This window comes from Triplophysa rosa, linkage group LG18 (assembly GCF_024868665.1).
Source record: "Triplophysa rosa linkage group LG18, Trosa_1v2, whole genome shotgun sequence".
In the NCBI taxonomy this organism is placed as follows: Eukaryota; Metazoa; Chordata; class Actinopteri; order Cypriniformes; family Nemacheilidae; genus Triplophysa; species Triplophysa rosa.
In genome coordinates this window covers 11,467,322-11,481,027 of record NC_079907.1, presented here as the reverse complement: position 1 = coordinate 11,481,027, position 13,706 = coordinate 11,467,322, and the positions used below count along the sequence as shown (strand labels likewise).

The 13,706-nt window shown below is 37.8% G+C and overlaps 1 protein-coding gene across 14 annotated transcripts in view; it reads left to right on the top strand.

The window, feature by feature from the left end:
• ablim2 (actin binding LIM protein family, member 2) overlaps positions 1-13,706 on the top strand; it is a 61,440-nt gene that overhangs the window by 35,453 nt on the left and 12,281 nt on the right. For 4 of the 14 annotated variants that reach the window (XM_057359182.1, XM_057359185.1, XM_057359181.1 and 1 more), the window contains exons 4-16: positions 1,015-1,127; positions 1,256-1,382; positions 1,893-1,986; positions 3,473-3,560; positions 3,850-3,908; positions 4,401-4,451; positions 5,034-5,111; positions 5,607-5,750; positions 8,045-8,077; positions 8,438-8,555; positions 8,916-9,107; positions 10,719-10,799; positions 12,641-12,742. In XM_057359182.1, the coding sequence (XP_057215165.1) occupies positions 1,015-1,127; positions 1,256-1,382; positions 1,893-1,986; positions 3,473-3,560; positions 3,850-3,908; positions 4,401-4,451; positions 5,034-5,111; positions 5,607-5,750; positions 8,045-8,077; positions 8,438-8,555; positions 8,916-9,107; positions 10,719-10,799; positions 12,641-12,742 (1,280 nt within the window). The remainder of the gene's footprint in view (positions 1-1,014; positions 1,128-1,255; positions 1,383-1,892; positions 1,987-3,472; positions 3,561-3,849; positions 3,909-4,400; positions 4,452-5,033; positions 5,112-5,606; positions 5,751-8,044; positions 8,078-8,437; positions 8,556-8,915; positions 9,108-10,718; positions 10,800-12,640; positions 12,743-13,706) is intronic. The other 10 variants (XR_008964852.1, XM_057359188.1, XM_057359186.1 and 7 more) reach the window with 7 other exon arrangements.

Below are 13,706 nucleotides of genomic sequence, written 5' to 3'. Positions count from 1 at the left end.
TAAAAAGTGCTTGTCAACTTTTACAACACAGTATTTAATCATTTACAAATTACAGTGTTTTTTTTTCATTTCCTGAAAAACATTTTGGACATTCGAGGTTTCGGAAGAACAGTGATGATTTAGTATATTAGCAGTTAGCATTATATTTATTTATACTATATGTATACTTTAACCTATTTTAACAGTTCAATAATCATAAAATAGTAAAAATGATCAAAAATTTAACAAAGTTACAGTGTAAAATAGATATGAACTTTTGCACTGCTTTGAGGTTGCTAACCAAATGTAAGCAAATTTGTGACGTTGAAAGAATGTTTGTTACTTTGTACAGAAGGTCAAATTCCCTTTTTTCCAATAAAGCACATCAGGTAATTTTTGCAGAAATATGGTTTATATTCCAAGTTATACACTAAGATTAATTTTATTTTATTAAACTTTAATACTTCAACAGTTATGATAATAATACAATTTGTCATGAAAGTTTAAAAATGAAAACACTTATGCCAGTGGTCTTAGAAGTTTGGATCCAGCATTTATGTAGACTTATTCTTCTCCTTGTGTATTCTCAAAAGTGAAAAGTGTGCTTCACTCTTCCATTGGTTAATCAACATACCATGAGATCAACAGCTCTCATGCTGAATGTCAGCCACAGAGACGACTGGACATGTGCCATCAATCCAGACCAATGATGGCCTGATGATCAAAGCCAAAGATGGGTTTTTCTTGCCATGGCCCTATTTATTGTTAAGTGCAAGAAAATAATTGTTAAAGGAACACAAAAACAAATAGTCACCCTTATGTTGTTTCATACGTTTATTTTACTTTTAATACAAATATATTTGTATTATTTATGTATTATTTAACTGTGTATAATGCTTTGGTGATTCATCCTTTCTTAAGTTTTTCAAGTTTAATTGAAAGTGGATGATCAAAGTCCATCCTTCTATGTAACTGACTTTATGACCTTGGTAATACTCAGTGATGAGCCGACAGTCGTGTGTGTGTTTCTGGCAGACAGCCGTTTCCAGCTGGGGGCCGCGTGACTTTTAATGGGAAAGAGTGTATTTGTGAGAAATGCACTCAGCCCGTGCCGGTCAACAGCAAGGCACCCCCGCAGGCTGTGCACAGTGAGTGCTCTGTTTTCCTGCTCGTATCTGTCCTGTTCATGTTATTCTTCTTTCTAAATGCTTGCAATGAAACCTCTGTGCGTCTTACACTGAAATACACTGTTTCTACACATTCTCTCTCTGTGCAGATTGCTGTGGGTGTGGAAAGGAGTTTGAAAATGAACAATCTCTGGTGGCGTTGGACAAGCACTGGCACCTTGGCTGCTTCAAATGCAAAGTGTGCAATAAAGTGCTTAATGCAGAGTATATCAGCAAGTCAGTCCCAGTTTTACTAAGTGCATGAATGTGTTGATAAGTGCTTGGTTATGTCTTATGGTACAAAACCAGCTGAAGAACAGTATCAGGATACCATGTCATAATAATTTTTATGTTTATTATTGGAGATGTTGAGGCTATCCTCATGTGTTTTCATTTTTTCAGTTAACAAAAAAATCATATTCATGTTAATATTAGAAGATAATATTTATAAATAATAATGAATAGAACGGTAGTGTAAAGGTATATAATATTGAAGTATTTATTTATTATTCATTTGAAACATTATTTATTTACATTTTTAGTTTCAATTCAAATCTATAGTTATATTATGTCTATGTAAAGTCCCCATAAAACATGGAAACCCAATGCAAGCCTGCTGAAGCATGGATTGACTCTGCATTATTGGGTGAAATCAGGGCCGGAGGGTAAACAAGATGTTTGTCCCCATCTTGTCATCTTTGATTCCAGTAAATTGACTTACATTTCATGTGGCTTGATGCTCTGCAGGGATGGTATTCCTTACTGTGAAGCAGACTACCATGCCATGTTTGGCATCCAGTGTGAAACCTGCAAGAAATACATTACCGGAAAAGTACTTGAGGTTTGTGTGTTATTTTAATACTAGTTAGTTTGTATAGATGAAAGACTATTAATAACATTAAAGTCAAGATAGTACTCTTTTTACTTTCTTTATACACATTCATTATTGTATCCTAGTTCTTACCTTAATGAACTATTCTTTGCTCAATGTTCTATTCTCATTGTGAAATGAGTAACAAATAGTGTTTCATGTTGACTTCACCCGTGCCCCAAATAATTGGTTCTACGTATTTCAGTTTGTAATGAGATGGTACAAACTGGGGGACAGTGGGTGCAGAGGATTGTGGGTGTTCACAACCTCACCAATGAAGCATAGTTACAGTATAGAACATTATATCCTCTCATATTGCCTCATTTCTACCTCTCACTTGTTTTGTTCTCTTTTACTCAAATTCTTTTTTGTATATCTAGGTGCATATCAAAGCTTTATAGAATGTGTGTATCTGTGCGTTTATGCCAGGTCTTTGTCAGGAGTGGCACGCTGTTGCTATGGCGACTCTGTCCCATTTTACTGCCAAAATTAGATCAAGCCACCATGCGCTGTGATATTTCAGGAAGTGACATAGTGTCTCTGTCTTTTGAGTAACATGGGCTTTCTGCCTATATTAATGACAGACAGACATCATGTCTGCAGCCTGATAATGAACTTTGAGAAACACAAAGCAGATATAAGATGAATGCAGTCTTGCTGACACTAGCTGAATTTTCATCCTAGATTAATGTCACTTTACAAGCCTAGACAGCATCAGGGGTATTGGGGTAATCAGAGGTCATATTATTTTATGGTTTTGAATAGTTAAACTTATAGTTAAATACTTAAAGTACTCCTGTACCATCTTTTGTATTTGTTCTAGCAGCGCAGAATGATTTCTAAGATTCAACTTTTGTGTTTAATTTACTCGTACCTGCGAGGCTGGAATGTCATGACATTTAGAGTGGCAAGACTTTAAATGTGTTCAGTGACGATGTCTATGTAGAGGGATGAGCTTTAGGAAGGAGGGAAGGCATGGATTTTCCATTTCATGGATGTGAAATTAAATTTACAGTAAAAGGTGTTGTGACAAACCATGCTGAAGATTTCAGATAGTCAAATATCAAAGCCTTTAGTACTTAATGAAGGTCATAAAATATGGCTGACCTTGTGAGGAAAACATAAAAGATTAAATAAATTTTATGTGAATATGGAACACATGATTTAGTTCCCAGATTTGTGCCGCAATACAGCCTGATGTGCAAGATTATTCATCATTAGATTCATTAAATAGTACATATCAAAATAGTACATATCTAGGATAGGAGTTGTCTTTGTATATGAGTGAAAAATAATTAAAAATATTTTAATCCAGTCATATGACATTTTAAAGATATTTTGATTCGCACCAGAAATGAAATATGAGAGTATTGGCTCTGTCTGTGCTCCCCCTACTGTTCAAACACCGCTATTGCATATTCAGCATTGGTATCAAGGCAGTATTTCTGTTTTGAAGGCTGGAGAGAAGCACTACCATCCCACATGTGCCAGATGTGCACGCTGTGATAAGATGTTTGGGGAAGGGGAGGAGATGTACCTTCAAGGTAACTTAAATATCACTTAAATATATATTTTTCTTGTGTGACACCTAGAACGTTTAAATAATTCAGTGTCTCCTGAGACTGCACCCAGTGATTTACTAAGTGCACTGCAGTGTTTCAGAGGATATTTATTGTTAGTATTGGACTAAAATAAAAGACTGCTGACTCATATAGCACAAGGCATGATTGATCGTGCTAGTTTGTGCATGAGAGTTTTAATGGGATAACACGACAGGGAAATGTACGTGTTTATTTTAATGTATTTGGCTCTCTTAATCTTTTTTTTACACAGGTTCTTCAATTTGGCATCCACTTTGCAGACAGGCAGCACGCGTGGAGGAAAAGAGCAAGGTAAAAAAAATAAAACCACTGGCTGAAAACAGAGGGAAGAATTAGCCTAATTTAAATCTATTGGACAAAATAGAAATTTGACAATAGATTTTGGCCGTGTTGGTGTGGAACCATTTGTATAGTTCCTTTAGTGAATCGAGCATTAACAACCCAGATTTTGTATGCAAATAAAAGACAACAGTAGTCAGTGCAGTTTATTCTTATTGAATCCCCCCTAGACACTTGAAAGTCTTTAATGCACATGAAGATTATTTTGATCTATAATCGCAGGTAGAGCGATAGTCAGCACAGCTGTAGGATTTAATAATAGCTTACAGTGGCAATTCAAACACACACACAGTTGTTTCGAATGAAAATGGTACTAGTTTAGGTGCCTGACATGCTCAGAAACATGCAAAAGTTTAGACTTTTAACAGAAAATCTAGACAGTTGCATACTAAGGTGATATGCAGTATGAGCTATCCCTTCAATATAATAACCCTTTCCCTGCAGAAACAGGTGCAGATTCGGCTTAGTGATCTCCATTCCAATGTACCTGAGCAGGTGTGTGACATGCGGCCCCTCTCTCTTTGCATGGGCTTACTGTACCTCCCAACCTGCTTTCAGCTTTAATACTGTAGAACGCTCACTGGGGTCTCGCGGGCCACCGTAGACTACTGCCACACCCACCTGATCCTAATTAAAGAATCTCTACATGCTGCGGACTGATGCAGTGATCTAAATATACTTTGATCAGCAATGATTGCATTACTAATGAACTCATAATATCACAACACTGTCTCTGTACAGTGTTTGTTGCTGTTTTTAAAAAGTCAGACTTGCAGAAGTGTAAGTGTATTTCTGTACTTCTCGATATATAACAAGCCGTGTATGGCAAAACACTAAACAAGTCTACTTTGCTGACTATTCTTCAGTGAAAACTGTTGTTACATTTACACAAAAGTAACAGCCCCAAAGGAATCTCTAAAAACTCACCAGTGGTGATCATAACATGATGGTCACTTGATACATGAGTATATGAACTCAGTTGAATTCAGGTGAATAAAGCATACTTTTTTACTTGTTTGCTGCCCTTTTATGCTTTAATGTCTTTTTGGTTTATTCTCACTTTGCATTTGTTTCCAGGTGACCAGAACGTCCTCAGAGAGCATCACCTCTGCTCCTGCATCCAGCACGTCAGGCTCCCCGAGCAGAATTATCTATGTAAGTGCTTTTCTGACAGCTATTTTATTCTGCGGAACGGTGGTTTTGAAGTGGTTTTGCTTCAGGACAGATTTTATATTGAATATCAAGCATACCGAACACAAAAACACATATTGTACTAAAATGAACAAAGGTAAATCTTTAAAAAAGATTATTATTACATTATTATAAATGATTTCTATAATAAAAGTGATAATAAGTATTTTTTTGCATAGTTTTTCATGGATTTTGAGGACGACAAGCATGACAATTTGGTTAGATAGCTAACAAATAACACAAATTTGCACCAAAATACAGTAGAGAGGTGTTTTATTCTCCCTTTAAAAATATTTGTTTTCCTGTCTTTACTGTTCATTATTGTTATATGCATGCATCATGCTATATGCTGGTTGTTGCTTTTCATTTGAATGGAAGCACCACCAGTGGGCAGCAACACACAAGCCTGCAAATAATTGTATGTTTGGCAACTGTCTGCTTTATATTCTCTTTCTGAAGGCAAAACTGGGTGATGAATTTTTGGACTACAAGGACCTGGCCGCTCTTCCTAAAATCAAAGCGATTTACAACATTGACAGGCCAGACATGCTCTCATACTCTCCCTATGTGAGCTACCCTGTGGAGGACAGAACCTTTGGGGAGGTACGAACACACACTCTTATGCATTTTCATATAAGTGGGAGTAACTTTCAGGTTTTTTGCTGGTGTGTTTCGTTTTTACAGGTGAGAGAATAAATCATGCACGATAGCATAATATGCTGTTGACAGCGACAGCATTTTTGTACTTACTGTATGTGCTATTACCAGGGGCGGATTAAGGTGGTCAGGGGCCCCTAGGCTGCTCTGTGGGTGAGGCCCACCCCTTAGGTGGCTTTCAGGTGCCTTTCACGCTTGCAGTTTAGTTCGGAACGGGGCACGGTTTGCATGAAAAATCGCTAATGTAAAAGCTGTCACGCAAACTCAGGTGCGCACCAGGGTACCGAACCCTGCGCATGCGCTTTAGCCGATTACAATGTATTTACTTCAATAAAACACATCTAAGAGATGAAAGCTTTGGTAATTTACCTTAGATTTGAGCGAGAGTGAGATTGCATTTTTTGCGCTTTGCGAGAGGAATCAGAGCGGCAAATGAATGGTATGTTTCCAGATTTAAAAATAGTCCTGATAAATAGTCTGTTTGCAAGCAGCAGAAAGCTCTGTAAGTGAACATACAGTAAGACTAAGCGCTGTTTACTCTGGTTGCGCATAATAGCATCAAGTGAATAAAAAACAATGTATTGACCCGTGTTCTGTTTACTATCATGTGTCATGCACGTAAGTTGAATGTAAACGCACCAGGGTTTGATAGAATCAGGTTGAGACACCAAACCAACGCTGCGAGGGGCGTCGGGAACAATCGCACTCGGATATACACACATTGAGACAGCAAATACTACAGTGTTTCCTCTACATTCCTGGTAGCTTAGCAACGGCAAACACCAGGAGAGGGCAAGCTCCAGTTTTATACAAGTATACGCAAAATATGAACAGCCCATAAAAACACCTTGGTGGATCTTTACTGAGACACAAACCACTGTGCATTACATAAACTGTGTATAAAACAAAGCCATGATTAAAAACCAACCTGTATAATATGCGTAAAATATAATTTTTTTATTTAAAAAAAAATCTGTTTTTGTGCTCTACTATTGTACTTTCTTTTGGACATTTTGCCGCTATGCCGTCTAGCAATAGCAGTGACGTAAATGAAAATGATTGACATGATTTCACCAGCAGCTGATTGGACAAATGTGACCCAAATGTCACATCTGTCCAATCACTGGCTTATTTTTTGTTTTATTTCTTAAGGGCCAATGAGAGTCTATTTTTTGTTCACGCTGAAGTAAATTTAAAATAAAAAAGATCTTGCCAATCAGAGGCCCCTAAACAGGTGGGGCCCCTAGGCAAGCCTGTGCGTTGCGCCTGGCTGTTACAACCACATCATTTTTAAATCTCATCATCTTTAATCTCTAACTATCATCCAGCATCATTCCAGCATGGCTTTGCCAAAAAGTAGAGATGGACATGAGTATTTTTTTAGTTAAGTAACACATAAAAACAAGTGAAATTGATTACCTTGCAAAATTAAAGGAAAAAAAAGTTTAAATAGAACATACATTCCTTAACAAATGTGGTAGACCACCTACCTATCATAGTAAACAGAAACAAAAATATTTTAGGAATCTGTCAAAAATGTTTTTAAAATTAAAGATTTGATCATTTATTAGGCAAATAACAAACTGAAACAACTATGAAAGTTTTTATACCTTAATTTAAAAAGTCAGAAATGAATCAAGCATAATTCACCCATTTAAACTTATTTTTCTATTAAGGACTGCAAGTAAATAACTGTAAGTGGGCATCTAAATAAAAAAATTAAGTGCTTTACTATTTTTTTCTGCCTGCTTGTAAAAAAGTACATTAGAAAATGCATGGATAACAACACTTTATTATATCTTAGTATTATAAATAAAACTGTGACAAAAGAGCTTACACAAAAGATGTATAAAGCACATCAAAGTACATCTAGTATGTGAATAATTAGTTTTGTTTAAACTTACATCAGTAACCATGTCAAAAAAAATAACAGTATGCATTTTAAAAGTAACTGTGACCAAGACCATCAGGGCACATAAAAACATATCTATTTATCTCTGTATTTATACAGTATAAAACTTTTTGCACTGCTTTCACTTTTCATTTTTAACCAGTCAACTAGTTGGTGTTACACCTGACTGGTGGTCAGTTATTCATAATTATCCCTAACAAAAGCATTGATTTTTTTAAACTCACTTTACATTACAGTAGTTACAGTCATGCAGGCTTTAGTGTTTTTTCATGAACATTCTGTCACTGCATTCCAGTCCATCTTACTCATTTGCTCTCTTTGTTTACAGTCACCCCAGCAACCTACCCCTACACCAAGTGAGGTACAGTAGAATTGACACGAAGAACCAGGCTCTATTATTGTCTCTGTGATTCCTTGTGTCCTTTGTGAACATTGTTGTTGTTCGATGTCATGAACAACACAGTGGTGTATGTTTGTCATTATCCTCAGTTTGAAATCTCTGTTTTGTGGTCACCCAACGATCAGGCTATTACAAGTGAAGTAATAGAGGACTGATTATAGCCAGGTAGTGGTTTTATGTAGTGATTAGTCTTTGTTTCCTTTCCAGGCGTTTAGTTTTCACCCGTATGCCCCAGTGCCTTTGTGATCACCATTTAATTTCATTTTGTGAGTAAATTGAGTCTTGTAATTGCAGGCTAAAATTCTTTCCCTTTGTTTGTAGGGAGAGGGGGAAAGGTCTCCCCGTCAGAGAAGGCCCTCCAGCCCAAGTTCCACCAGTTCTTTAGGAGGATACGGCCGATATACACCTTCCCGCTCACCACAGACCTATAGCAGACCAGGTATCCCTCCACGCACACACTGATGCTCACTCAGACACTCCAGAATGTGATTCTATCTAATTGTGTAACTACATGCGAATCTATTCAGTGTGTTTGGTGTAATGGATCTTAAATCATGAACTGTTTTCCTACACCATCAAACATCAAAAGTGTTGTATTCTGAAATTAAATCACTTATATGATGCAGATTGTATCAAATGATGCTTTTTGCAGCAACTCGGCAGTGATTCGCCGAACAAAATGTTTTGAGCATCATCACAGTTTTAGTGTAGTTGCTTATCTTGTATTACGGCTGTTTTTTTTCCGGTTGGGTCTCTTGCTCAGGGCACTGTCTGAGCATCAAATATACTACCATTCCAGATTATTCCAACACCCTGCACGTACCGACTTCGGGTAGGAATAGCGCCCGTGGCATTGCCAGAGACTCCTCCCCACTCCCTCCTAGCAGTGGTAGAAACACTCCACAGGCGGGGAGCTGTGGTGTTGCCCCGCCCCTCAACCCCACTACCCTGGCTTTTCTCCCACAGCACAACTACATGCCTTATTTCAGAGGTACCACATCTTTGCTCGAAGGCTTTGTACCAATCCAACGAGTGCTGCACCTGTGTGAAATTTAGTGCAGTGTACTTAAATGAGTGCTTGGAATTTTTTGATTGGTACAACTTCCCTTGTTTGCAAATGAGGGTGTTTTAGCAAAACAACTAACGTCACAAAGTGCATGAAGTTCTCTGGATTGAAACACTGAGCCACAGATCGAGTCCCTTAAAGGTCTCCTCAGACGAGCACTTTCAACAAGTTGGTATGATTTATTAGGGTCTTCATGAAATGTCTGGAACACATTTTGCTTAAAAACACTCAATGGCTGTGTAAACGAAACCCTTCTTGCCTCGTCAAAAACAGCTATGCTCACAGCAACCCGTTTTGGTGCATGTCTCTTTAACTGATAATGAGTTACAGCGAACCCCACCCCCTTCTGTCCGGCATGTCAACACAACACGCGTGTAATGGCAATGGTTTAGCTAAATTATATTTCCTGAATTCCTCTGCGGTTAGTTTCATCTTAAACATCTCAAATCATTCGTCCGGAGACAAAATAATCAGTCACAGCAAACAGCTAATGCGCTAAAATCCACGGAATCCACTGCAGATCTCAGCTGAATTACATGGATTTTAGCGCTTGTCATTGACAAGTTATAACGTTACACACACAATGTGAGAGCTAGTTTTCTGTGACAGATTTTTCAGCCTAAACACGAATGATTTGAGACGTTTAAAACGAAACTAACCCCAGTGTTCGCCCCTGTTCATTAGCAAAACAAACAGCTTGCCGCAGCTAAACATATTAACACACATAATGTATTAACATTCATACAGCTAAACTCCAAGTGCCCATCTACACTTATATACAGTAAGTTTAACACTGGCTTTGAATGTTCTATTTAGCCCGTGACTGACTAAGCTCCCTTCGCTATCATATGCTAACGTTATCCTCCTATATATACGGTACATTTACGTCAATTCAGACTGTTGATAAATATTACTTACATCGGCAGTTTTGTCTCATTCAGTCGGTCTCGATCCGTCTTGAGGAACAACTTTGAAGCTAATCCTGCTTGTACTGTCCCAGGTTGAAAATACACTCCGGTTTGAAGGGATCTGCGCAAACAAGCAGGTTTTTACTTGTGGTTTCTGATGGATTTCCACTAAAATTAAAATAAATCCACTCCTGTCTCTTCCTAGGTTTGGACTCTGTGCAGCGACTACATTGCATGTTGTCCACGAACTTTAGCCATGGCGTCACGTACACCGCTGTCACTTGTGAAAACAACAATGGCGGAGCGCGGTGGGTGCAACTGTGTAGATTAAGGGGCGGTAACATTATAATAAAATCCGCTTTGGACGTCACAATCGGAGCGAAATCTGAACGGCTCGATTTGTCACATGCTTGCAGGGAAAGGCACACCAAAACAAACTTACTGGGTTCTTATTGTTCACGTTTTCTGGGCTGCTAGATGCACCGGGGACCGAATTATAGCACTTAAACACAGAAAAAGTGGGGTTTTCATCTGATGTCTCCTTTAACAATTAAAACTCTGCAACTGTTTGCGTGCGCTATTTTGAGTTTAAATCACTACCGTATCCTTCATCACCTTTCCTGAACAGGAGTTGAGACAGGATTCAAACAGGAGGGAAAGTCTGAATGTAGGCCTAGGACAGCCCTGCACCTCAATTTGCCTTCTCACGGTAAACCCCTCTAGTCCCAGTCTCTCTTTCGCTGTGTATCACCAATGTGTTACAGTGACGTAAGATTGTAGGTGTACTGCAAGGTTCAGTCTTGATTCCACTGTTGTTTATGTTTGTTGTTATTGTGGTTATAAATAGTTTGTACAGTACGTCAAGTGATTTTGCATGTATACTGTAGTTTGTGGATATTCATATTTTAGTAGAAAGAGTAACTTTATGAACAAAGGTGTAAGATGAGAATCAGAATGCACTTTTTTGTGGTATTTGATGTTGTGGAAGGTGCAATTTCTCACAATGCATTTGATGTTGAGAGTTACTGTTTGTATGTTTGTGCTAGTGTTGCCATTCAGTTTGTCATTTCTCCATTTATTATTCTCTATTTTTGGAATGTTTTATCAAACATAACGTTTGCACGCTCTTTCCATCAATGTTTACAACAAAAAAACTACTCAGACTGGTATTTGTTTAGAAGTGGAGATACACTGAGGTTCGGAAGTCTGCGATAATGTATTTTTTGCAATGATATTATCAGCATAACAACTTTAAGTTTCATTCAGAAAGTAATGTAATCATTCCTCCAGCAAAAATAAACTGTATGAGAGATCACTCTCTCTAAACTGTGACACTAATAATTTTAAACTTAACATAGCCTATAATGCCAGATAACTTTTCTGGAAAAAAACAAGAAAACGCAGTCTTAGAGAATTCTTTACATTCACTGACTATAAATCAGACTTGAGATTTCGGTTTTGTGGTTTCTCTGTTGTAAGTAGACAGAGCAGGAATAAAGTTCGCAGGAAAAGATTAAAGGGGTAAACTGAGGAGCTGTAATTTTAGGCTGGTTTGCCGGTCTCGGCGGCAGAAGCTTCGGTCTTGTTTAAACCCAGGGTTGAGGTTGTATTTGGAGAGTTCTGTTTATGATTGACTTACCGTCTAATTGACTTCTTTTTGGCTAAGGACCAGCATAGTCATTTGTGAAGTTGGCACTCGGATCTTATCATGGGAAGGAAGAAAAACAAGGAATACTGCAGATGCAACATGCTGCATTACTGCTAGCAGAACTCGACACATGCAATGCAGTGTTGGTATTGAGACGGATGTGTATCTCTATTCACTATTTTTATAGGCTCTCTTTTTGAAAGTATGGTTTTCCCATAATCCAGGGTGAAATTTGACTAACAGCACTTTGTGTATTTAATGGTGTGTGCATGTTTCTAAATGAAACTGTGTGTGTGTGTGTGTGTGTGTGTGTGTGCGTGCGTGAAAGAAATGGAGGAAAAGAATAACTAGACAGAGAATAAGTTTAATATTTGTGTAATATTTTATTTTATACAGTATATGATTATAATTATTTTATGTACTGAAATTGCCAATTTGCACCATTTAACAAATAGAATTTGGCTATATAGAGTTGAATGAGAGATTCTCTCTCTCCCTTTCTTTTTCTCTTTGTATAAATATATTAAAATATCGGTATAAAATATTGTGTGTTATCAATATTTGATCTCTTTCCCTAAGGTGCAGATAACTTCACAGTTCAGCCTGCCAGTGACAGTCATTAGCTATGTTTACATGCACCCAGACGGCTCTTTCACAAGATTGAATCTACAGCGATTCCCGATGCTGAGTTGCATGTGGCTCTCAAAACTGGAACACATGCCATCAGTACTACAAACACAAATTATTTTAAGCTCAAATGCAAAGATACATTTGTGCATTTCAGGCTGCACTGTGAGGTTTATTGAGGTTTGTGATTTGAACAGAAGTCAAATTATTAGCAACCCTTTCCACTCTTCTTTTTCTTCTTCTTCTGTGTCTGCTGTGACCTTTACCCACCCGAGGCAGTGAAAGTGGGCGGAGCACCCCCAGTCTCTCCACCTACTCTGATGGCAAATCTCCATCAACTGCGTATGTGGCTGCCCCACGACATTTCCATGTCCCAGGTAGGTCTGCTTTAGTCCTTGTTCCTCAGCTGTTTGTTTAAAGCAGCATTTGTATTATGTGCTGTGAAACCTAATTTGATCCTTTCCACATCCTCCTCTGACCTTTTCATTGTCCTGAATAATGCTAAATCCTCTCTTTTTTGATGACATATATGCCGTTTATTTGTGTGAGAATAAAAATTCTAAGCCGTGTTCTGTCAAATCTATTTCTAAAGATCACGGCCATGTTTGTACCCTGCATCCATTGCATGATTTGCGTCAGTAGTATGCAATTGTTATTTATTGTTGGAAGCAAAGCCCTATTTTTATGACACTGTTATTCTCATTGGTCCTGGAGTTGATTCAAATAAACCTAATTGTCATTGTCATGTGTTTTCTGTCCATTTTTTCCCTATATTTTAATGACGTCTATTGTTTCCAGTGCTGGCACAAGCTGAAACGGCTCTTAAAATGACCCACATGTGTTTCATTACGTGACTAATTTTTCCTAGCAGTAATGGCTTAGAAGCTAGACGTGAGGTTGGGATGACCTAAACAAGCTGCAGAGATACACACACTGAGTTAATTGTTAAGATATTGTGTCATTGCAATTACACCATTTATCTGCCCGTTTTCCTTTTGGCTTCGGTTTATTTTAGGGTGACATTTACGTACGCACAGTGCTGGAGTCTCTGGCATAGCATGTTCTCAATGAAGAAGAAGCGTTTATTATATATATACTGTAACTTGAATTTAGACTGAAGACAAATCCACGTTTAAAATCCAAGCCCAGGAATTTGCTTGATGGTTGCATGCTGACCGTGAAAATCTCCGGACATGATAATGAAATGAGATCATATACAGCATTTTCAATTCAATTCCATTCTATGATAACTCATGCTTTTTTATATATCTTCATGTTTTCTTTCTTATTCTCTTGCTTTTCCTCTCATTTCCGCTCACATTTTCTCTCTCTCTGTCTTCC